At 39.1% G+C, this 25,267-nt stretch overlaps 2 protein-coding genes and 1 pseudogene across 3 annotated transcripts in view; 2 read left to right on the top strand and 1 right to left on the bottom strand.

Moving 5' to 3' along the window:
• Positions 1 to 22,916, top strand: part of MTREX (Mtr4 exosome RNA helicase) — a 92,365-nt gene extending 69,449 nt beyond the window's left edge. The window contains exons 22-27 of the mRNA XM_068990609.1: positions 2,170 to 2,333; positions 5,136 to 5,241; positions 9,981 to 10,037; positions 12,319 to 12,481; positions 21,178 to 21,282; positions 22,631 to 22,916. Of these exons, the coding sequence (XP_068846710.1) occupies positions 2,170 to 2,333; positions 5,136 to 5,241; positions 9,981 to 10,037; positions 12,319 to 12,481; positions 21,178 to 21,282; positions 22,631 to 22,683 (648 nt within the window). The 3' untranslated portion in view covers positions 22,684 to 22,916. The remainder of the gene's footprint in view (positions 1 to 2,169; positions 2,334 to 5,135; positions 5,242 to 9,980; positions 10,038 to 12,318; positions 12,482 to 21,177; positions 21,283 to 22,630) is intronic.
• On the top strand, positions 62 to 1,381 carry LOC138094636 (keratin, type I cytoskeletal 18 pseudogene; annotated as a pseudogene).
• Positions 21,503 to 25,267, bottom strand: part of PLPP1 (phospholipid phosphatase 1) — a 118,432-nt gene continuing 114,667 nt past the window's right edge. For both annotated transcript variants that reach the window (XM_068990610.1, XM_068990611.1), the window contains exons 5-6: positions 24,061 to 24,237; positions 21,503 to 23,274 (exon numbers count right to left, since the gene is read on the bottom strand). In XM_068990610.1, coding sequence (XP_068846711.1) covers positions 23,143 to 23,274; positions 24,061 to 24,237 — 309 coding nt within the window. In that variant the 3' untranslated portion in view covers positions 21,503 to 23,142. The remainder of the gene's footprint in view (positions 23,275 to 24,060; positions 24,238 to 25,267) is intronic.

Genomic DNA, 25,267 nt, shown 5'->3' with positions numbered 1-25,267 from the left:
GTAAAATTCACATTTATGTCTGCGTAAGAATTAAATGAGACCACCCAGCACCTAGAGTCCTGGCCTCGCTCTTTCCTCGAGAACAAACATCATGAGCTTCAGCGCCCAATCCACCTTCTCCAACTACCAGTCCCTGGGCTCCATGCAGTCGTCGGGCCACCGTGTCCAACCGGCCAGCAGCGCAGCCAGCGTCTATGCAGGCGCCGGGGGCTCGGGCTCCCGGATCTCTGTGTCCCGCACCACCAGCGTCCGGGGCGGCTGTGGGTCCAGGAACCTGGGCGCCGGGATGGCCGGGGGTCTGGTGGGTGTAGGGGGCATCCAGGGTGAGAAGGAGACCATGCAAGACCTGAATGACCGCCTGGCCTACTACCTGGAGGAGTTGAGGAGCCTGGAGGCGGATAACCGGAGACTGGAGAGCAAAATCCTGGAACACCTGGAGAAGAAGGGACCCCAGGTCAGAGACTGGGGACACTGCCTGAAGATCATCGAGGACCTGAGGGCTCCGATTTTTGCAAATTCTGTGGACAACACCCGCATCGTTCTGCAGATTGACAATGCCTGTCTTGCTGCTGATGACTTCAGAGTCACGTATGAGACGGAACTGGCTATGCGCCAGTCTGTGGAGAGTGACATACACGGGCTCCGCAAGGTCATCGATGACCCCAGTGTCACCCGGCTGCAGCTGGAGACTGAGATCGAGGCTCTCAAGGAAGAGCTGCTCTTCATGAAGAAGAACCATGAGGAGGAAGTAAAGGGTCTACAAAACCAGATTGCCAACTCTGGGCTGACCGTGGAGTTGGATGCCCCCAAACCTCAGGACCTTAGCAAGATCATGGCAGACATCCGGGCCCAGTATGACGAGCTGGCTCAGAAGAACCGAGAGGAGCCGGACAAGTACTGGTCCCAGCAGATTGAGGAGAGCACCACAGTGGTCACCTCACAGAACACTGAGATAGGAGCTGCTGAGATGACCCTCACAGAGCTGAGGCGCACCGTCCAGTCCCTGGAGATCGACCTGGACTCCATGAGAAATCTGAAGACCAGCTTGGAGAACAGCCTGAGGGAAGTGGAGGCCCGCTACGCCATGCAGATGGAGCAACTGAAAGGAGTCGTCCTGCACCTGGAGTCAGAGCTGGCCCAGACCTGGGCAGAGGGGCAACGCCAGACCCAGGAGTACGAGGCCCTGCTGAATGTCAAAGTCAAGCTGGAGGCTGAGATCAATACCTACCGCCGTCTGCTGGAAGATGGGGAGGATTTCAGTCTTGGTGACGCTCTGGACAGCAGCAACTCCAGGCATACCATCCAGAAGACCACCACCCTCAGGCTTGTGGATGGCAAAGTGGTGTCTGAGACCTCAGACACCAAAGTTCTGAGTCACTGAGGCAGCAGAAGCAGGGTCCCCTGGGGGGCAGGAGGTCAATAAAAGTTGAGACGTTCATTGCAAAAAAAAGAAAAAAAGAATTAAATGAAATAATGTAAAGCACTTGAAGAATCAGGATTCATAGTTAACTGTCAATAAATGTCAATTACTGACCACCGTTGTTGCCTTTAACTTCTCTTCAGTTGAAGCTTAATAAAGCATCTGCAGAATACCAGAGTCTTTGAATTTCAGCTTCTCAGTTCCTAAACTTTCTGTCAGTGTTTTTCTGATCTTCGAGCCTCCACTTTAGGATCCCAGTGTTTCCTTGCTTTGTACTGTCATCTCTGTCACAGTTGATGAGTATATAATATCTATATATGTCATTAATTTAAATACACATCTAACCTAAAATATAACCTCAAAATAACATTTTCCTTTTAAGCTTTCATCTTTGTCTACAAAATAAAGACTTACTTTCTTTGCTAAATCATTTTCCAGCTTTTAGGCAGATTTTATGCAATTTGAGGGCTTAAAAGAGAAAGAACACAAGATTCATATACTCATCTTTCTTTCCTTATTCTCTTGAGTTGCCCCTAATTCCATAAGGATTGAAAAGTTGGAGCTGATGTGATTGCCACCTCAGATAACATCATTCTTCTTGTATAATATCCTGGAATAGTAAGAAACAGCTATGTTCCTCTCCACCCCTCTCCCCAATATAATTATGTTTTGTTTCATTTCATGAGTAAATGTAATTTTTATTTTGTTTACTTTATTATTGAACTTCTTTTTACTTTTGTATGCCTTAGATTGCAATAGACATTAAATCCGCAAAGCGAGAACTAAAGAAAGCAAGAACTGTCCTACAAATGGATGAGCTCAAATGTCGCAAACGTGTTTTAAGGAGGTTGGGATTTGCTACATCTTCTGATGTCATAGAGATGAAAGGACGAGTGGCTTGTGAGATAAGCAGGTAATACCTGGTTGTTCTAGAAAACTGATTCTAAAATGGAATACTGATTTTAAAAGAGGGCTGTTAATCTTTTGGAAAAAGAACTGTTTTAAAAACAATAAAGTTTGTTTGGTGCTTTTCATATTAAAATACAGGTTTTGGCCATGAATTGAGAAATTAGGGAGAATAAAAATCTTGGACCTTACTAATTAATGCAGATACCATTAATATTTTCATGTTTCCTTTTTCTTTATAGCACTGTGGAATTTTTATGTAACTGTAGTCTTAGTTTACACATGAATTTTTATACTTTTAATTTTTTGTAGTTATGAAGTTTCTGTAAAGTTTTAGGCTAACATAGCATATTATATGCCACAGCTTAAAATCAGATATAATCTTTTGTATATTAGATATAAGCTGTTTATTTTGGTAATCTTCTACCACATTACAAATGACCTTAAAGCTAAATGACATAAAGCAGAAGTCATTTCATTCTCTCTGGTTGTTTCTGTGGGTCAGAAATTCTAGAAGAGTGGGCCCTTCGGATGGTTCTGGCTCAGGATCCCTTGTGACTGCCATCATTTTGAAGATATTTTGCCATAGTCAGTTATTCTCTGTGAGTCCATAAAAGACATCTCAAAATAGTTTTTATGTACTCAGCAAGGCCCTAATGTATGGGGTCAGAAAATTACAGGCCTTTGTAAATGCTTTGGACATTCCTGATGAAGACTTACTCGTATCGTTCTTGTGGATCATCTAGTTCAGGTACGACTTCAGATATCTGCAGGGGCCAAGATTCTGTGGCAAACAGAACAGCTGTAGGCCATCAAAAGGAGGCAGCAACTACCCAGCCTCAATTAGTTATTAAAAATAATGTGATATCAGAGTATAAGTTAGAAAAGTCAAATATCTAGTTTTTTTTTTTTGGTGAAATCTCTTGATTTTTAAATGTTAACAAAATATTTCAGAATTATGTTTTTAGGTTCTTATGCAAGCTAAATATAAAACACTTCGTGTTAGATTTGGCCCACAGGCTTGTATTGAATAGCTTTCCTTAAACCTTGATAAAATTAAGCTTTCCTGCTTTGTAATTAAAGAAACCTAGGCACTATAAAGTTAATAATTTATGTAGAATTAAATTTAGACTCTAACATTGATCTGTTTATTTAAATGCCAGTTCAGTTCAGTTTGGTTCAGTCGCTCAGTCGTGTCTGACTCTTTGGACCCCATGAATCGCAGCACGCCAGGCCTCCCTGTCCATCGCCATCTCCCGGAGTTCACTCAGACTCGCGTCCATCGAGTCCGTGATGCCATCCAGCCATCTCATCCTGGGTCGTCCCCTTTTCCTCCTGCCCCCAGTCCCTCCCAGCATCAGAGTCTTTTCCAATGAGTCAGCTCTTCGCATGAGGTGGCCAAAGTACTGGAGCTTCAGCTTTAGCATCATTCCTTCCAAAGAAATCCCAGGGTTGATCTCCTTCAAGATGAATGTTATTGGAATTATTTCTTTGTGATGTTATATAGTATTCAATAATTGAATTAATTTAAATTTATTTTAAATTATTAAATATAAATTTAATATAATATTAAATAATTGATTTATTTCTCTTGGATATCTGCAGCTAGATTTAGTCTTGGAATAAAGAATATTTAGAGAGATAACAGTATCACATATCAAAGCACATTACTTTTCCCCCAGATTTGCCTCTCGTGATCTATCTTGGAGAATAAAACCACTGCAGGCAAAAACTGAGGAGTCATCCTTGATTCCTCCTCTCTTTTCTTACTCTCTTTCCACGTCTTCATGATTGTTTTCTCCTATCTCTGTGCGGTTTTTTAACTGTTCCCACTAACTGAAGTGCATCCCTTTTATAAGTTTCTGCAACCCATCCTTTATTCTCTTGCTTTCAGAATTGTCTTTCCAAAGCATAAATCCTAGCATGTCATTCTTTGGTAAAAGTCTGTCAATGATTCTCTGTTGCTTTTAAAATAAATTCCATAATTGAGTATATTCTTGCCCTTTCCTGTGTATCCCTTCTGTTGCCACATCCCACACGTTTCTTTCATTTAGCATGACTTTTCCGTCACTCCCCATTCCTGCATGTTTTTTTCAAGATCTTCTGAAACTTGCTTTGAGTTTCTTCAGATTGATTTTAGTCTCCTCAACTCTTTTTTTTTTTGCATAATTGCCTATATAAACCTCTACTAAATTGCTGTCATGTGCTTATTATCTTTCTCATCTGCCTCTCCCACATTAGACTATAGAAGTAGTCTTATCTGTGTTTTCCCTGTTAGGAGCTTAACTCTGTTAGTCGTTAGGAACCCATATTTAGCTTTTGACTTTTGTTTTTGATTAGTTATTACCGTAAAGCTTGATGGTTTGTGACTTTTCTTTTAGAAATCTTAGGAAGCTTGCAAATTATGTGTCTGCTATGGATACATTCTAATTAAGATTTCTGATAAAGTTTTCATTTAATATTTTTTAAAGTTATTTGTAAAGAATAATTCTAATTTAATTGAGCTACAAAAAATTTAAAAGGTTCTTAAACCTAGGTAATAAATGCTAATAGCTAATTTTTATGGTATTCTGAGAGTCAAGAAAAGATTATTTATTTCAATGAATATCTGTTTTAGTGTTTGCTAGGATGAGCTTTTTATATGAGATACCCATTTTACATTTACTATTGATTTATTCATAAATGCCTGCCATTTCCTTAGTTAGATAAGTCTTAATTTAAAACTGTATCTAAACCATGTGTGGGTATATATATGTGTTTTATATTCTGATATTTGGAGTTTCGTTTCTTTTTCTTTGTGGTGGTACAGTGCTGATGAGCTCCTTCTGACTGAGATGATGTTTAATGGCCTTTTCAATGACCTGTCTGCAGAACAAGCAACAGCACTGCTGAGCTGCTTTGTGTTTCAGGAGAATGTGAGTTTATGTATTTAGCACATCTTGTTTATTAATTTGCATTTTATAGTTTAATTTTAATATTATGGATTTTTAAATTATAAAATGACTTTCATATTTACATATTAATAGGTATATTATCAGAAAAGAACAAATAGAATTTTATTTATAGCCAATCATTATTAGTCAGATTCTAAGTTATAAATTTGTTGTATAACCCAGTGCATTATTTGAAGGTCTGGCTTAGTCAGACAGTCCCAGAAGAAAAAAGAAAACGAAATTTAGGCAAACTAGTGAAAATGAAAAGAAAGTAAGACTGAATTAATACGCCTCTTCTCAGTTTTGGAGAGTAACTATGAGGCAGCTGATATCAATACTAGTAGCTGAAATCTTTGTTTTCATAGGCAAGATTTGAGGTAATGGCCATAAGATTCTCATCAGTAATCTTTTCAAGTGAGTAGTCAAGTTTCAACAGCTTCTAAGAAATAAAAATGAAGTGCTAGATGGACCGTGAGAACACTAATCATCCATTGTGCTCAGTCGCATCCGATTCTTTACAACCCCGTGGACTGTAGCCCACCAGGCTCCTCTGTCCATGGAATTTTCCAGGCAGGAATACTGGAGTGGGTTGCCATTTCCTACTTCAGAGGATCTTCTTGACCCCAGGGATCAAACCTGTGTCTCCTGCATTGGCAGGTGGAATCTTTACCACTTCATCACCTGGGAAGCCCTTTACTTTAATTCAAAAGCCAGTGTTTGTTTAAAAGAGTAAAATACATGTTTCACATTTCAAATTCAAGATTTTATTCATTGTGTATAAAATTAATGAAGTAAGAGTAAAACAAGGACATTTGCCTTCTAAAAATAATGTTATATAAATTTTTAGATGACCTTTTATCATGTATACTTAGGTTAATTTTTTTTAAAGTAAATTGTGTAAGACAGATTTGTTTTTGCAGTTCTGCCGTTGATCTATTTATCCATTAACTATTTCCTTATTAGTCAGATCAGTTACATAACTTCTTGAAATAGGTGTGGGCACTTTTCTTTAAGCTCTCTGATTACGGATTAACATTACTGTTATAGTGGCAATGATAACAAGTAGGACACTAACTGAAAAATGATTTATGCTCTCCTAAGAATACCTGCTGCGTACTTATGAAATAATTTAATCTGCTTGTGAGGAATACATTTCTTTATGAAATATTATGTTAGGCTGTTTTTCTTAGGTTCAAAATCTTACTGTGTTAATTTCTGAGATAATTGTTAAGAATGTTTGTCAGATTTTCTTTGAACAGATCTAAGGTTTACAGATTGTTTGGGGGTTGATGATCTTCTGCCTATGGCAGACTTTTTCTTCTGGCTAATTTCTTATGCTATGTTGTGTTTTTTGTTTTTAATTTGGCACAAAAAAACTCCTGTCTTTTGAAAGGCCAAGTATTTTACCTCTTCACAGGAATTGGGCTTCACCAAACTATAGTTGCTAAATCTTGAGGCAGGGTGTCACTGTGTGTCGTCAGGGTTTGTTCAGTGAAGCCACATTGTGCTGCCTGTACTGTCATCATTCTTACAGTGGGGCCTTCAACTTCAAAATGGACAATTGTGTTGAAAGTAACGTGGAATGTTGTTGATACTTTTAAAAGTATTTTCTAGCCAGAGAAGAAGGTAAATATAGTAAGATATTGGTTATCAGTGCTGATAATTTCTATTTTAAAATGTGTTATTTCTAAAACTGTGCCCTTATTTTTATATATTACACAGTCTTTATAATATAAATAACAAGTGTTTTTCAAATGCTTATTAATCACCCACTGTGTGCAGTGCAGAGACCAAGACCTGAGAGAGAAAACAGAATTTTTTGTTTTCATGATACTTTCATGTATGCCAGTCAATGAAGATAAAGAAATCAAGAATAGACATATTATGTCAGAAGGATGAGGGGTTTGGAGAAAAGTGAAGCAAAAGAGGCAAATAGAAATCATTTTGAGGGGCTGCATTTACTATTTTAAATAAAGTGATTAGAAAAGCCTCACTGATAAAGTAAAATTTAAATCAAGACCTAAAGGAGAGATGGGGCAGACTGCATGTACCTGGTGGGAGCGTGTTGGTAAAATGACAGACACTTATCTTACTTATATCACGACCAGCGCCTTCTACTTACAATGACCAGGAGAGAGGAAGAGATCAGTAACTGGCGACCAGGGAATGGATGCAATATCAAAGACATTTACAGTCTTGCGTACTTTTCACTAAACTGAGATATTGAGTTCATTCTGGCCATTTTGCTTTCTCATTACTTATCATGATTTTTGTATTTTAACAGGAATAACACAGAACCTGGTTCATAATTTATTATATAATATATACCTGATACAAATCAAAACTAAGTCCTATATAAATACTGATGCTTAAAGGCAGATCTGGTACAACTAGCCTGTAGTTTGGTTTTTTATTTAGTTTACCTATAATTACTTTAAATCTTGTCTCACACATATATACACACATTTCTTGTAATAATTTTTTGTATAGTAAGTCTACCTTTGTCAAAATTAATTGTTCCTTAATATTAGGTTGGTACGAAAGTAATTACCGTTTCGGACCTTGAATTTTAAATCATTATAACTAGGCTCAAGTTCATCTTTATTAACCAAAATAGGAACCATTACAATTAACATATTTTTGCCAATGAAAAATGTTTGTTTATTCCTGTAGCATAGAAATCCATGCTTTGGGATTTGATGAACTCATGGAAAGTATTTTCTGCATCTTGCTGGTTGTGGAAGCATTTTCCCTTCAAAAAGTTGTTGAGAAGCTTGAAGAAGTGGTAGTGAGTTGGTGAGAGGTCAGGTGAATATGGCAGATGAGGCCAAACTTTGCAGCCCAATCCGTTCAGCTTTTGAAGCATTGGTTGTGCAACATGCAGTCAAACGTTGTTGTGGAGAAGAATTGGCCCCTTTCTGTTGACCAGTACCTGCTGCAGGCATTGCAGTTTTGGGTGCATCTCATTGACTTGCTTCTGGGAAGCATACTTCCCAGATGTAATGGTTTCACCAGGATTCAGAAAGCTGTCATGGACCACACGAGCAGCACACCACCAAACAGTGACCAGGACCCTTTTTTTGGAGCAAGTTTGGGTTTGGGAAGTGCCTTAGAGCTTTTTTGCATCCAGCCAATGAGCTGGTTGTCTCTGACTGTCATATAAAATCCACTTTTCATTGCACATCACAATCCAGTCGAGAAATGGTCTGTTGTTGTTGGGTAGACTAAGAGAAGATGACATCTCAAAATGTCGAATATTTTGATTTTCAGTCAGCTCTTGAGGCACCCACTTATCGAGCTTTTTCACCCTTTCAGTTTCCTTCAAATGCCAAATGAGCGTAGAATGGTCACTGTTGAGTTCTTGGGCAACTTCTTGTGTAGATGGAAGAGGATCAGCTTCAGTGATCCTCTCAGGTGGTTCTCGTCAACTTCCGATGGTCAGTCACTGCTCTCTTCATCTTCGGGGCTCTCGTCGTCTTTGCCACACTTCCTGAACCAGCACTGCACTGTATGTTCATTAGCAGTTCCTGGGTCAAATGCATTGTTGGTGTTGCGAGTTGTCTCCACTGCTTTATCACTCCTTTTGAACTTGAATAAGAAATTTGCTTGAAATAGCTTTTTGTCTAACATTATTTCCATAGTCTAAAATACAAATAAACAGCAAGTAATAATTCATTAGCAAAAAGCTTTATAAAGCAAGAAATGAGCATTAAAATGATGTATAACAGAACCACATTTGAATGTATTCCAATATCAAATGGTATAATTCAACATTGCAAAACTGAAATTGCTTTTATACCAACCTAATAATATCTTTATACTAATCACAAATCTGTAGGTTTTGAGTGCCTTAGAGTGTTAAGAAACCAACACACAGAATTGAAGCAGCTTGTCCAAGTTAATTTGATTGGTTAGTAATAGACCTTAAACTTTTAATTTTTCTAATTGAGAAATTGATGGACTTTTCATTAATGGAAAGAGAACAGTAAGAACAGTGAAACTCATTTAAATTTTTGTCTTCAAACGGGCTTCCTTAGTGGCTCAGATGGGTAAAGAATCTGCCTGCAGTGCAGGAGACCTGGATTCAGTCCCTGGGTTGGGGAGATCTCCTGAAGAAGGAAATGGCAACACACTCCAGTGTTCTTTGCTGAGAATTCCATGGACAGAGTAGCCTAGTGGGCTACAGGGCTACAGTCCCTGGGGTTGCTAAGAGTAGGACATGACTAAGCACTTTTCAAAGTGGTTAGAGAGTTAGAAATACCTAGGTAAGATTAAAATTGAAGGCATTACTTCCAATGTAATTTATCCAAGATTTTTAGTTTTCACAGGTTAAAAGTTGCCTAGAAGTCAAACTGTTTAAAAAATCAAAGTATGGTATAACAGTTTATAAATGTTGATGTAACTAAACTGCTATGCATGTTTACAATATTTGTTCTCCTTCAGTTCCATTTATGGTCACAAAAAATAGCTAATTTAGCACACTTTGCAAATTTAGCAGTGCAGTATTTTCCTCTGAAATATAAAAGAATAGTCTAATTCAGGATGACAGGAATGATAATTTTGCTCACATAATTAATTAGAAACTTTAAATGCTAATGACTGAGGTCTTATAATTTGAAATTAACAGAAATCATGAAAGCTTTGTTTTGTTTATAAAAGTAAATAGTAGATAATGCATTTTAAACTTGGGTTTTGTATATAATCTTCCTTTTCTTTTATAGTCTAGTGAGATGCCCAAATTAACAGAGCAGTTAGCAGGACCACTTCGTCAAATGCAGGTAAGATTTTTTTGAACTACATATTTTAAGAATAGTATATTGTGAAATAAACATTTGTGACAGTCTAATCATAGACCACCTGACTTGCCTCTAGAGAAACCTATATGCAGGTCAGGAAGCAACAGTTAGAACTGGACATGGAACAACAGACTGGTTCCAAATAGGAAAAGGAGTATTCAAGGCTGTACATTGTCACCCTGCTTATTTAATTTATATGCAGAGTATATCATGAGAAACGCTGGGCTGGAAGAAGCACAAGCTGGAATCAAGATTGCTGGGAGAAATATCAATAACCTCAGATATGCAGATGACACCACCCTTATGGCAGAAAGTGAAGAGGAACTAAAAAGTATCTCGATGAAAGTGAAAGAGGATAGCGAAAAAGTTGGCTTAAAGCTCAACATTTAGAAAACTAAGATCATGGCATCCGGGCCCATCACTTCATGGGAGTTTGGGAAACAGTGGAAATAGTGTCAGACTTTATTTTGAGGGGCTCCAAAATCACTGCAGATGGTGATTGTAGCCATGAAATTCAAAGACCTTTACTCCTTGGAAGGAAAGTTATGACCAACCTAGATAGCATATTCAAAAGCAGAGACATTACTTTGCTAACAAAGGTCCGTCTAGTCATGGCTATGGTTTTTCCTGTGGTCATGTATGGATGTGAGAGTTGGACTGTGAAGAAAGCTGAGCACCGAGGAATTGATGCTTTTGAACTGTGGTGTTGGAGAAGACTCTTGAGGGTCCCTTGGACTGCAAGGAGATCCAACCAGTCCATTCTAAAGGAGATCAGTCCTGGGTGTTCATTAGAAGGACTGATGCTAAAGCTGAAACTGCAGTACTTTGGCCACCTCATGCGAAGAGTTGACTCATTGGAAAAGACCCTGATGCTGGGAGGGATTGGGGGCAGGAGGAGAAGGGGATGACAGAGGATGAGATGGCTGGATGGCATCACCGACTCGATGGATGCGAATCTGAGTGAACTCCGGGAGTTGGTGATGGACAGGGAGGCCTGGCGCGCTGCGATTCATGGGGTCGCAAAGAGTTGGACACGACTGAGCGACTGAACTGAATTATAGTATTTTTCATTTCACAGAGACAGCTTCCTTCAAATTAAATACATCATTTGATGTTAGTTTAGTCACTTAATACTATTTTGATAACATCATTTTTTAATTTTTATTTTAAAAATGAAACCATCTCCCTCACTAAAATAATAAGTTTTATAGAGTTGCTTCGAGTTCAGATTTACCATTGCATAGTGTAGATAAACTGTGTCAGCAATTCAGTGCATGCACTGGTTTCCTTGATGTTAAGAATGGCATCTTGATAGATAGAGTTCAGTTTGTTTTACATTTTTCTATCCTAGTTTATAATAAATTTTAAAATCAGGCTCTAAGATTATCTCTGGATCCTCAAAGACATGTCTTTTTGATACCAGGCACCAGTTTTATGGAAGACAAATTTTTCACCATCAGAGTGAGGTGGGCAGATGGTATGGGGGTAATTTTACATTTAGTGTGTACTTTACTTCTGTTATTTTTAATCAGCTCCACCTCAGATCATCAGGTAGTAGATCCCAGGGTTTGGGGACCCTTGATTCATCATAATGAATTGGTCTCTTTTATTATTTCTTAGGAAGAATGATTTTGTCTACCACTGTAAGACATTGCAAGAGAGGAATGAAGAGTCACTCATAAAAATGATCTCTTTAATGGAATATTTAGCACTTTTTCATGTTACTAAGAAGGTTAAACTCCAGAACCAGTGAAGTCTTCATAGGCCTGGGAGGTTTTGACCCTTTCAGTTACCAGGGGAAAAGAATGACTCTAACTTCTTATTGTCAAGAAAAGAAAATCTTAAAATGTACCTTGTTTAAAGCTTTGTTGGAGAAAAGCATGGTTTTGCCATAGGACTTTTGTTTCTCTAAGGCTGTTTTGTTATTGTCTTTGTTTTGTTAATGAAACAGAGATTAGTTAAATGTCACTCTTGAATAGTTTTAAGGAAGAGTTTTGGTTATTGTACAAAAGGTATTACTGGGTGAAAATCATGCTCTTGATTTGTTTTTTTCTAATTAATGTAGTGAAAAAGCTTTGCTGTTTGATTACTGAACAATGGGTCAGGCATTGTGGCTGCTTAGAAGCAGAACATCCAGATTGTAGGCATATTATTACCAAGGAAGAAAAAGGAAACTCGTAGAAAACCGGCTTTGGAAGCCTAAAGAGAAAGTGATATGGGAGTCATAAATAAAAAGTTTGAAGCATATCTTTTCTTTTCAAAGGAATGTGCTAAAAGAATTGCAAAAGTTTCAGCAGAAGCCAAGTTGGAAATTGATGAGGAGACTTATCTAAGCTCATTTAAACCTCACTTAATGGATGTAGTATACACCTGGGCAACTGGAGCTACATTTGCCCATATCTGCAAAATGACAGATGTCTTTGAAGGTATGGTTAAGTCTTCTATACATATACTTCTTTCCGATATAACAAATGTACTTAGGATGACATTGATTTACGAAAAAAGAATAATATATTATTTTTAATTTTTGATAATAAAAGGAAATCTTCTGCCCATATAGGGGTTTCCCCTGGTGGCTCAGTGATAACGAATCTGCCAGCAATGCAGGAGACCTCCTGCAATGCAAGAGATGCAGGTTCAATCCCTGGGCTGGGAAGATCCCCTGGAAAAGGAAATGGCAACCTTCTCCAGTATCCTTGCCTGGGAAGTCTCATGGACAGAGGCGCCTGGCAGGCTGCATGCAGTCCATGGGGTCACCAAAGTCTGACACAGTTTAGTGACTAAACAACAGCAACCTAATGGCTTGCTATATAATTCCACCAAAAAATGCTCTCCATTGCATATAAAATCAAATAGTTACTTAATTTAACTGAAGAAAAATTTTAAATGAAAAAGTAAAGGTAAAGGAAATACAAAAGGAGTAATTATAAGTGAATTATAAGAAGCAAATAATAGGCACAGTATATAAAGAAAGCCATATTTAGAAATGCTGTATTCATTGCAAGAAGATTGGCTTATGTAGATATATATAGTGGTGAATTCTGTATACATTGAACTTTCTTAAAAATGAAAATAAATAAGCTTGGACTTCATACCGATTATTGTAAGATCCTTAAAATATTATTATTTCTTGTCTATTTATTTTGAGGTAAATTATTTTTAACATACCCTGAATTATATGCTTTTACCTGATATTATTGAACATAACTAATAGATACTGAGTTTATGAATCAGTGATTTTTGCGTTGCATAGATTAAACGTCACAAAATCAGCTGTGAGCTTTTACTTCACTGCATTGAATTTTATGGGTTTTAAATATGAAGATCCCCTGGAGAATGGAAAAGCTATCCACTCCAGTACACTGGCCTGGAGAATTCCATGGACTGTATAGTCCATGGGGTCGCAAAGAGTCAGACACGACTAAGTGACCTTCACTTTCATTTTTAAATTAATAGTGTGCTGTTTTAGTCCTTTCCCTGAAGTTTATTTCTAAACTTCCATTAAATGATCGTTAGTATTATGGTCCCAAAATCTTTTTATGAATACTATACTCTGTTATGAGCATGGCGATTATTTATTAGGTAAACAATGTGCCAGGCATTGTGCTATAATCAGCATTTTATATACTTTAATCACCAAATGGCACATCTGAGTAGATACTATTTGCACTTTGCACAAGGAGACTGATTTATAGAAGGTAAATAATTTGGCCAAGGTCGTGGAGGTGTACCGCATGACGACGGTGTGTTTAAATTCTGGACTCTGACTGCAGGCCACATGGTAGTTGATGACTTCATCTAAAAACCGTAATTCCTCATCTTTGAGTTTTGGATCACCAAGAGAATTCTTAAACACTACCTAGAACTGTGCCATCTCCATCCTCTGAAAATTCATGCTGTGGGGGTGGTCAGAAGGCCTGTCATAACTGATGGTGTGAGAAGAGGGACACGTGACACCCTCAGCTCACTTAAGCCACAGAAACCCAGGGGGGTGTATGACAGCTTGTGTGTTTCAGAGATACAAAGGCAGTCAAGTACAGGATCACCACTCTTCAGTATAACTTCTTTTTGGAAGATAAGAATGAAACCATGACTGTTCTGTGCCTGGATTCTAGACTTATTCATAGACTAGCTCATATTTGTATATCTGCTTCTCTGAGAAGGTAGACACAGTGGCGTAAAACGGAAGTGATGCATTGTTTGGTTTATTTGTTTAAGAGAAATGAAGGAACAACAGACCTAGAAATAGAGGAAGCCTTGTAAAATCATCTTTGTAGATTATTTTTCTGTTCTTTGTACTTAAGTGGAAAAGTTATCACAGTATGGAAGATAAATTGTAAAGTGTTAAAATTGAAGGTAATTTTTATTTCTGCCACCTATGAGTTGATGTTTTCCCCCACATAGGAGCAATTCCTGAAATCAATATTTTTGCCTCTTTTCAATTCCTTGCGGCTGTTTTGATGTCACAGTGTGCTTGTGAAATCTAAGATTGAAAATTAAGGGATTCATAACTATAAGTTGAACTTGGGTCTGATACCACCACAGTTTTCATGGCACCATTAATGTCAGCTCTACCTTTTCTTTCTAAAACTGGAATAGACTATATATTAGCTCATAAGAGTAAAATATGTAACTAAACAGCAAAAAAAAAATATTGAGAACCTTGGAATATTACTTAGGATATTATTTCCTTTTTCTGGCATACTGTGTCTCCTTACCACAACCTTTTTTTTTAAACTGTGGTGGTGTTTACTTTATCCATTTCAGAATAGCCATTCTCTCCTCATCTTGTTACAATACATGCTTGATATAATTGGAAAAGTACTATAATCACAGCTCTGCCCGTAGTATAGTGTGTCTTTACTTTTATAGGCAGAAAATGACTACATTGGAACTCTTCAGTGTGCTGTGGTCAGGTGTCCAGTCATGTCATGTCGTGAGCCTCAGCAGTAGTTTTAAGAATTTTTTTGGAGCTAGTTCACTCTGAATGGTGGGTACTGGTTGTTTGCTGCTACAGATGCAGTATGGTGCTCGTCCCTGTGCAGGATGGATTTGCTTTCCTTTGAGCACATGCCATCAGGAAAGCTTCTGTGACAGATTATCGTTTGAAACCGTCTACTGTAGTGCTTACGTCTGTCATGGGTTTTTTTTTTTTTTTCTTTTTTAAAAAATATTTATTTATTTATTTGCCTGTGCTGAGTCTTTGTTGCAGCAAGTGGGATCTTTACTTGTGGCATATGAGTTCCCTGACCAGGGATTGAACCTGGGCCCCCAGCATTGGGAGCTCAGAGTCTTAGCCACTGGCCCACCAGGGAAGTCCCTGTCATGGGTTTTTAAAGCAAATGCTGTTTTGTGCATTCCCACTCTCTGCCCCGCCACAAGTTCTTTTCACGTGCCTTTCAACTAGCATAGCTTACCCTTCCCTGGGAGAGGATACATCAGTGTCATAAGGGATTTTCCAGCTGGTTTGTATTTTTACATACTTTTGCTAATAGAGTAGCATTTTATTAGTATGTATCTTTTCTCCATTTAACCTTTGGCACAATGTTAGTACTAAATGGCTTAAGAATTAGCACCTGATTCTTTTTTGATGAATAATTAACTGAGACCTTAGTGGGACCAGGAATTGTGCTGCATGCAGGCAAGCAGTAGTCTCTGCTCTCCTGGAATGTTTTCAGCCTGAGCTGGGATCTAATATGGGAAATGATTGCAGGAAAGTGTATTTATGGTTCTAATCTCAAGCCTCAGTAACCACTTAGATAGGAGGTATATCAGATTTAGGGCATGGACTGTGAGGAACCACTTTTGGGAATGCCAGAAAGTTGGAGGTAGAAATAAATACCTCTCCAGGTAAAGAAATGTGTTGATTTCTTCTATCCTCAACTAGAATAATGTTTTGTTCAAGAACCACAGGAGCCTGATGTTTGTGAAACTGCCCTTAAGCTTGTGTGCTCAAATGTCCTTCAATGGGGTAGATAGTTACATTGTGTTTTATTCACACCGTGGAACAGTATACAGCTAGAAAAAGGAGTGAAGGACTGATTTGTGCTAGTATATGAACTTGAAACACTTTAAGGTTCTAAGTGAAAGGAGGCAGACACAGAAGCCACCTACTGTATAATTTCATTTATGTGAAATGTCCAGAATAGGCAAATCTAGAGAGACAGAAGTAGGTTTGTGGTTACCATGGACCGGTGGTGGGTGTGACTGCTTAATGGACTTGGGTTTCTTTTGGGTTAAAAGGATTCCGAAATTAAATAGTGATTATGGTTGTACAACTCTGAATATACTAAAAACCACTGGATTTGTGCACTTATTTCAAAGGGTGAATTTGTGTTTGTATTGACTCTACTGGATCTTAGCTATGGACACGCAGGGTTCTTTGTTGAGTCGGGGGGAATCTTTCATTGCGGCATATGGATTCTGAGTTGTGGTGCTGGGGCTCTGTAGTTGTGGTGCTGAGACTCAGTAATCGTGACGCTGGGGCTCAGTAGTCATGGTGCTGGGGCTCAGTAGTTGTGGTGTTGGGGCTTTGTTATAACACTGGGGCTAAGTAGTTGCAGCTCATGAACTTAGTTGCTCTGCAGCATATGTGATCTTAGTTCCCCCACCAGGGATCGAACCATGTCCCTTGACTACTAGGGAAGTCCCCAAAGGATGAATTTTATGCCATGTGACTTATTATCTAAGTGCATTCTTCCAGAATGGTGATATAAAATAAACCTAAGTGTAAAAAAGGGGTAGTGACGCTGGGGCACATGCTTTAAAGTGGTAGATTTTGTTTGTATTTTACCCCTGTTTTCATTACTATTAAGGATTCAGTTTTACTTTCCACTCTGGCAAAACCAGAAAAAAGGTTCATAATAAACCATTTGGTTGTTAGTGTGTCTGTTTCTTGTCTGCTTCCGATGGCCTGGGAGGAAGGGTGATGATGGCCTTTGGTCTCTTGTCTCACACTTAATCTGCGTGGTCCTAATTGATGAGGCAGAATGATTTCTAAAGCTGGGAGTAAGGAGAAGCTTTGGATTATGGAGAACTGTAGCAGGTAGAAAGTGCTGGGAAATTCACCTCTTCCCAGGAGTCTTTCTGAGTCTCCATCGGGAATAAAGAGCCTCAATGCTGCATGCAGCTGTGAACGGTGTTTGTACACACAAGATGATTTCTTGACAAGACTGAGGCCAACTGCCACAGCCATTGTATGGGCAGCCCTGTATTTCCTGGCCTCTTTTCTTAATTGTTCTTATGTCATCTGGAACTGTCAGAACTCAGTTTTCCAGAAATTGAGTTGGCATGAGCTGTATCTGGCAGCTCAGATGTGTGTTTAGTTTCTTTAGTTTATACCTTAATCTTAGCAGTTTATTTCATATGTTTGGCTTCTGATAGCTTTTGCAGATTCTGGCTATGAACGTGCTGCTGCTGCTAAGTCGCTTCAGTCGTGTCCGACTCTGTGTGACCCCATAGACGGCAGCCCACCAGGCTCCCCCATCCCTGGGATTCTCCAGGCAAGAACACTGGAGTAGGTTGCCATTTCCTTCTCCAGTGCACAAAAGTGAAAAGTGAAAGTGAAGTCACTCAGTTGTGTCCTACTCTTCACGACCCCATGGACTATAGTCCACCAGGCTCCTCTGTCCATGGGATTTTCCAGGCAAGAGTACTTGAGTGGGGTGCCATCGCCTTCTTCACTATTAATATGAGTTTCTCAATTTGTAGAAATACCTAAACAATATCAGGTTATCTGTGTTTCCCAGGACACATTTGAATTGTCTAAACAATATTTGTGAGCACAGGCACCTGCACAGCAAACATTTATGAAGGGCTCCATTTCAGTTCCAAGTGACCTGCGGAATCCATTCTTTCCTTTTTGAAGTGCTATATATTTACATTTTTAACCACTACCTAATTTTATTTTCTTCAAATAGAAGTGTTTGCAAAACACACATTTACTATCTAGTTGCATGAGTAATCTGATGTCCATTACGTTCTCCGTTCCAGCCCCCACTCTCTTTAGACACCCAAATGTTACTGCGATTGGATTTCCTCTTTCAAAGCAAAGCAGTACTAGAGCTCGGCGTTCTTTGCACTGAGAACAGAAATAACAAATACAGCCAGCATTTATTGAATTCCTATTGTATTACTGCCACTTATTAAGCACCCTGCATACATTATTTCATTCATTTCTCATAATAACCCCATTTAGGTTTAAGAATTATTATTATCTCTACTTTATAGACGAGTAAACTTGAAGTTTTTCACAGGTTAATAGAGAAGATTCGAAAGGAAAAGAATGAATTCACTTTGTGAAACTGTTGAGTTTGAGGTGTCTGTAATATGTGTGGGTGATCAACTTTTTGTTGATCCAGTAAGAGCATCTAGGTAGAATTGATAGCATTGTTTTGTTTTTGTAACAGCTGTTTTTTATAATTGTGGCCTAGAAGTGAGTAACTTTCACTTAAGTAAAAAATGTTACAGCAAAAATAAGTAATATGCTAATAATTGAACTTCATGAAATAATATCTTTAAAGCTAAAACTTAGGGTCCACAAATGATTATCCTGGTACAGAAATATCACACGTGGACCATCGAGAACCTTATGTTTGAATCAGGGCTGAAGCAGACTCACCAGGGCTCCTATTGGCATTTGAAGGAATAGTATTAGATTTGGGGGCAGGAGAGGAGCACTATTCCTCCTGGGATGCAGGGGGTCAGGGGTAGGCTCCTCACCTGCCCACAGGACTGCAACCCTTGTTATTATGTTGCTTGGGCCTGCAGAGGGGTACCAGTAAAGGGCAGTAGGAGCTGAAACACGCATCCAGGGGAAGAGAGAAAAGCAGGTGCTATCTATTTATCCAGTCATGAATTTACCAGTGCGTCTAGGGGATGCCACCTTCTGACCCTACAATGGCTAGTGGCCAACCTGGCAGCTTCCTATTGCTCGGGAATAGGCTTATACTCTTACCTGTATTTGTAAAGTGGTTGAAGGTCCGAGATTCTTCCAGGAACTCTTAGCCTCACAGTTTAAACAGGAAGCCATTGCTCTAAAGGGTGAACCTGAAAGTCATTAACCCCTCTAGGGTTTCTCATTTGTAAGATGGTGGTAGGATGTTGGAAGTAACCAATGACACTGTCTCCTCCTACTTGGGAACATCTTTTGTGAAATCATTTTTTTTTGTTGTTGTTGTTCAAGGTTACTAGTAAAAGCAGCAGCAAGTCTGTTTTCATTTGTTGTTATTTTCAAAATCTTAATATAGCTTATTGGTGTCAGAATCAGTTGTCTCAGTAACAGGAAGTAAATGCCCAGATAGGCATGCTTCTTCATTCTCTTGGAGACCTGCTGTGAAGGGGCCACACCTACCGCTTAGAACTTCCCTTCTGAGCCACAGTTCCCTTTGTAGTCATGGAAAGAGAATTAGGATGCAACTGAGATTCTTGTGTTTCCATCTGCCATTATATGCACCTCAAGGTGGATCAGTCTAGTAATTCATTCTCTATTCCTGTACTTCAATAGCAGAGTTCTCCAGAAGAAAGATTGTATCGTTTGGTGTCTTCAGAAGCCATAGTCTAACCTCAGAATCACATTAAACTTTCCTAGTGATGATAGAAGTGGCAGCAGCAGAGGAGGAGGAATTGTTGTGCACCAGCTCGGTACCTGACACTTGGAACATTCTGCCTCGTTTAGTTTATAGTTTCCCTAGCTTGCTAATACAGTCCCTCAGGCAGTAGATGACACAGCGAAAACGTAATCCCTAGTCTGCCTACCTCCAGGGACTGTGGTCTCTGGCTCTGAGACTCGTCTTACAGACGACTCCAGATCCTCATTGCTCTCCTTGCGCACCTGCCTCAACTTGTGCCAGCTTTCTGGGTGATCACTTCTGCTTCAGAGGACAGGCAGGTGCCAGTAAGCTGTCTTAAGCTAGAAACTCAGGTGCATATCTCTTGTCCCTTATTCTCTCCTCTTCAGAGGAAATTACTCTCGATTCCAGGGCCTTCTTCCACTCTTCTGCACCCTCTTCTGTTTTGAATCCCATCCTTTCTGCTGCCACTTTAGTAGTTTGTATTTCTCATCCACATCTTCTCCAGCTACCAACATAACATACCGTGTTTAAGAGCAAGAGCTTTATGAGTTAAATCTCCATTGTTTTTCTCCCTTGGGCACATTGGACCATAATGTGGAGGGCATTAAAAGGTAAAAAGAGCCCTGAACACAGTACAGTGAGTGTTTTACAAGATACATGTTAATAAATTATTCCAGTGTTACAAGGAGTTATGTAAGAACCTGAAGTGTGAGGTCACAGCTTGCATACCAGAGAGAACTGATACTCCTCTTGTATTTCAGGCATAAAACTAAAATCCAAGAGTTTTCAACTTAGACAGGTAGCACTTAGAGAAAGAATCCCAAGGCTCCTCCTCATGCAAGCCTGACAGAAGTGAAAGTGTGTTTACAACTTCACCTTTGATGCAGACACTTGTCTCAGGGAGTCAAATCCCAATGGGAAGGGACTGATTGCCTCTTCTGTGCTTCATTGAGGATACACTGTGTGGAGAAAGCATTGATGAAAGAGCCTGTTTAAGATCCAGAAGAATGATCAATTGCATCTTTAAAATGAAGATCTGATTCTGTTATTACCTTCCTTAAACATTCCCTGTTGCATTCTCTTCACAGGATAGTATCCAGAGGCCATAGTAGGCCACACCTGGGGCCCGCTGTAGTCTGTTGGGCATTTCTGCATTGCCTCAATGGTCTTGCCCTGTCACTGTCTGGCAGTGACCTTATGCATAAAGGACCCAAATTAAATGTCACCTTTGCTGCCCTTCACCCATGTTGTTCTGTCCTCTGTTCCCAGGGCATTTTGTGTACTTCTGTAAGAGCAAGTGTCAACACATTATAATAAATCCATGACTCTCTCTACTGTTAGTCAAAGATGGGAATTAAACTTTTCGTCTTTGTAGTCTTCCTGGTGCCTAGCAGTCACTAGTCAAGTTTACTACTGATTTACTGCAGTAGAAGTTCCTCAGAGGACTATCGGTTAATCATCCCATGTTCGCCTTCCTTGTGTCTTAACAAAAGTTCTGCTTTTCCTGATTATTTACACTTTACAAGTGATTTGTTTCCTTTTCTGTCCAGGCAGCATAATTCGTTGTATGAGGCGCCTGGAAGAACTACTTCGACAAATGTGTCAAGCAGCAAAAGCCATTGGAAACACTGAGCTGGAAAATAAATTTGCAGAAGGTCAGTATCCAGCCCATAAGGTTTTTCTAGTAATTTCAGCAAATCCTGTTGAGATTAGACCTCTTGACCACAGCCTAGGAGAACATTTTCAGATATTCTTCAAAGGATTGCCATGGCAGGCCACCTAGTAGCATTCAAAGAAAATATCAGTGTGTGTTAGAAACAGTTTGTAAATGAATATAGATAAAATCTCAGAATGTTTATTGTGCACTTATTGTGTGCCAGGCATTGGTTTAAGCACCAGGGAATACAGCAGTGAACAAAAAAGACACAAACCCCCGCCTTCATGGCACTCACATTCTAGTGCAGGGAGGGGGACAGTAAACGAGTCAACAGTTAAAATACATCAGGTGGTGATACAGACAGAGAGACAACAGAGAACTGAAAGATGGATATGATGGCCTAGAGCCCCTCCATGTGTACTTGGTATACTTGAGCAACAGGCCAGTGTGGCTGGAGCACAGTGAGCAGCGAGTCGAACAGTGGGGGTTGGAAGAAGAAAAGAATGGTCCTGTAGGCCCCAGCACTCAGCTTTTTCCTCTGAAGTGATCGGAGGTTTTGAGCACAGGAGTGGGTGCTCTGGCATGGGTTTCACCAAGCAGTTCTTGCTGGTGCGTTGTAGATAAGTCTGTAGATTAGCTCGGTGGAAGCAGGAAGACCAACTCAGGAAAGGCTGGCTAGATCATGGCGGTAGTGCTGGGGGGGCACACATGTTTGCACATAATTTCATGCCATCTGCGTGTTGGCCAAGAAAAAGGACTTCAAACAACAAAGAATAGAGACACGGTGCTGCTCTGAGCTGGTTGCCCACAGTCAAACCTACTGATTTTGCTATCTACTTAGTGTTTGTTCTAAGAAGTTGTTTGCAGAAACTGGCTTACGTTTTCTTTTGTTAAATAGAGCAGACCTATTTAATCACTGTTGGGTTTAAGCCTAGTTTTGTAAACTTTAGAAAAGTTTGGCCTGCCTTACCCCAGAAAGTATTTCACATGGTAACTGAAATATAGTGCCTTCCATTGTAGGCTGAAAATTCATGCTTTTGGGTAACTAACTTCTTTTGACAGCTTATTCCTTCCAAGTCTTTTAAAATAATTTTGGACATCCCTAGCCCCCACACACATGGGGTACTTTAGAGTCAGGATTCATAAGAACAGCGGTCTGCTTTCGAAGTTTCCCATTTCTCAGAGATGGCTATGAACTCCTCTAGGTGTCTTTCAGACCAGCAAGGGTTTCGTATTTTCCAAACTGTCTTCTGACCAATTTAATGAGAATTGTTAAAAACCCCAGTGGATGGGCATTACATTCTTTGTGGTCTTGAAATTTTAAATCATATTTTCTTTTCTCTTAGGAATCACCAAAATTAAGAGAGATATTGTGTTTGCCGCCAGCCTCTACTTATAAACAGTCAGCTAAGGAATGTGGAATTGTGAACTGTTCTCCACCTGTCTGATTACAATCAACTATAAATGCCTATAAGTATTGATTTGGTTTTCCTATCTCAAGACAGTTGTCCTGAAACATTTTAATATGTATTATATTTAAATCAAGCATCATTCTAAGAAAGCATATTACATACACATTTGTACATAAGCGTTACATTTTTTAATAAAAAAATGTACAGGGGGGGCATTGTTTAGTGAAAGGCCGTTGAAATTTTTTTAAATGAACTTACAGCTATTAGATAACCATTGTGTTAAATGTAACTATATACACACAGGTAAAGTAGGCATCCAAGAGGTATAGTAGCAGCAGTCCCTTAAAGGCTTGTACACCGGGAAGAAAGACGCATCCTCTTGCCTTCTGGTTGCAATCATTTTTCTTTAGAAAGCAGGCCAGCTTCATCTGGGCACTCTGCCACCTTCAAGGCTGGTGACTGTTCCGATAGTGATTCCCTGTCGTCGGTGTTTCATGCAGAGTTGTATGAGAATCCTCCTCTTTTCTTTCTTTAAAAGGAGACTTTCTCTTTTTGAAGAAATCTGATACATATACAGCCTATGGAGAACAGGTAACATTTAGAATGGGGCAGAGTATTAAATGATAAAATTTTAAATAAGCTGAAAAACCGCAACAAAAACTGCAATAACCAGTGTGCAAAAAATAAAAGGATATACATTACAGGGTACAAGTTAAGGGTACCAATAAATTAGTGGCTGGGCTTCCCCGGTGGCTTAGTGGTCAAGAACCTGCCTGTAATGCAAGAGATGCAGGTCCACTCTCTGGGTCAGGAAGGGCCCCTGAAGAAGGCAATAGCTACTCACTCCAGTATTCTTGCCTGGGAAATCCCATGGACAAGAGGAGCCTGCCAGGCTAGAGTCCATGGGGTCACAAAAAGGTGGACACGACTCAGCGACTAAACGTCAACAAAACATTAGTGGCTAACAGGTATTTTTGTTAAAGACATTCTGAGAGTTGCTTTGTTATGTCTTGGGCAAAAAGCTTCACTCTGCCAGCCAGCCATTAATGAAAAAAAGTGTCATTTTTCATGTAAATTATTTTCAATTTATACCAAAAAGAAAACTTTATACCCAGGGCTTTTTACAATTAAAAAAAAAAACTTAGTAAATTTTTTTAATAACTTCTGCAGAAAGAAAATAACCTAGGTATCATTTGCTGTCTGTCCTAAAATGACTTTTAACAACATTGGGGTCCTTACCCAGTAGCAGTTATTGAGCCACATTTTCTGCCTTAACATAGTTTTCTCATTGGAACCTTTTTTTCTACTTATTTGTCCAAGTGTTCATCAATTTCAAGATGTAGGCTGCTGCCATGTATACTTACAACTAATATTGCAACCAGAGCTCCTTGAATGAGTCCAGTCAACACATCACTCCAGTGGTGTTTGTAATCAGAAACTCGAGAAAGCCCCACGTAAATGGACGCAGCAACAAGACCAAATTGCAGTGTAGGGCGTAAAAGTCTTGCCCAGTCTCCCTTCATTCTGGCTTGAAGATAAAGCTAATAGAAAAGATGGGGGATGGGGGGTGGGTGGAGAGTTTAATATACCAACTGAAGACTATATTTTATATTAAATATTACATTTCTAAAGGATCGATGTTTTAAATGATAGCATTAACAATCATTAATCAGTGTTATTATATATGGAAGAAGGCTTTTGGCAAGCATTCTTGTACTCATGAATACCTAAAAATTAATCCCAAAATAAAATGAAAATACAAATTGCCCTAGTAACAGTTTACAAGAATTTATTACCTATCTAGTTAGACCACTCTCCAAATTATAAACAAGGTAAGCGTTTCTGTGTTTATAACCTAGGATTTCAGGGGCTGCTCCTTCCCTTCCATTTTGAGTTACAGTGGTCATTAGTTCAGAGTCTTGGGATCAACCGCCAGTGCGCTGAGCACTGGTTGCCGTTACCCTGGGCCAGGCTACTGTTATTTTCTGCCCAGCCTATTTAGAAACTAAATTTGCTTAATTCACTCAAACAATTTACTTGAGAGTTCCTCTAGCCTCAAATTATTTAACATGAGTGACTGAGACTAAATAAATCTAAATCTGTATTTATAAGTAAATACAATAATCTGCCTAACTAAATAATACAGTCTGTAGTTTAGTCCTGATCCAGTGAGAGTGTTCTTTCAATAGCACCTGTACCCTTTAAAGTTCCCTTTAAACTTCTATGATTTTTCCATACACTAATCAGACCTGAGAATTTCCCCTTTGCTGTGTCAGCCTGCCCTTGACTTTGGTGCATCCCCAAAGACTATAATAAAGAACAAATTTGGAATAGTTTCCTATGAACACCTTTCAGCAAATATAGTCTTTTTTTTAACTGTATCTAATAATATAATTCTTAATATTCATTTTAAAAACTCTGTTCAATAATTTATGGCTCATAAACTTACTTAAATGCAGTCTGCAGAAAACAATTTATGTGGCTGTGCCCACTGACCCTGCCTATTTAAAGTAGATCGATAAGTCCATTCTCTGGGCACTGCTGTGCGTGTTCAGTTTTTAGCACCTGGCA

Source organism: Capricornis sumatraensis, chromosome 18 (assembly GCF_032405125.1).
Source record: "Capricornis sumatraensis isolate serow.1 chromosome 18, serow.2, whole genome shotgun sequence".
Classification (NCBI taxonomy): Eukaryota; Metazoa; Chordata; class Mammalia; order Artiodactyla; family Bovidae; genus Capricornis; species Capricornis sumatraensis.
This window is presented reverse-complemented; position numbering and strand designations above follow the sequence as displayed.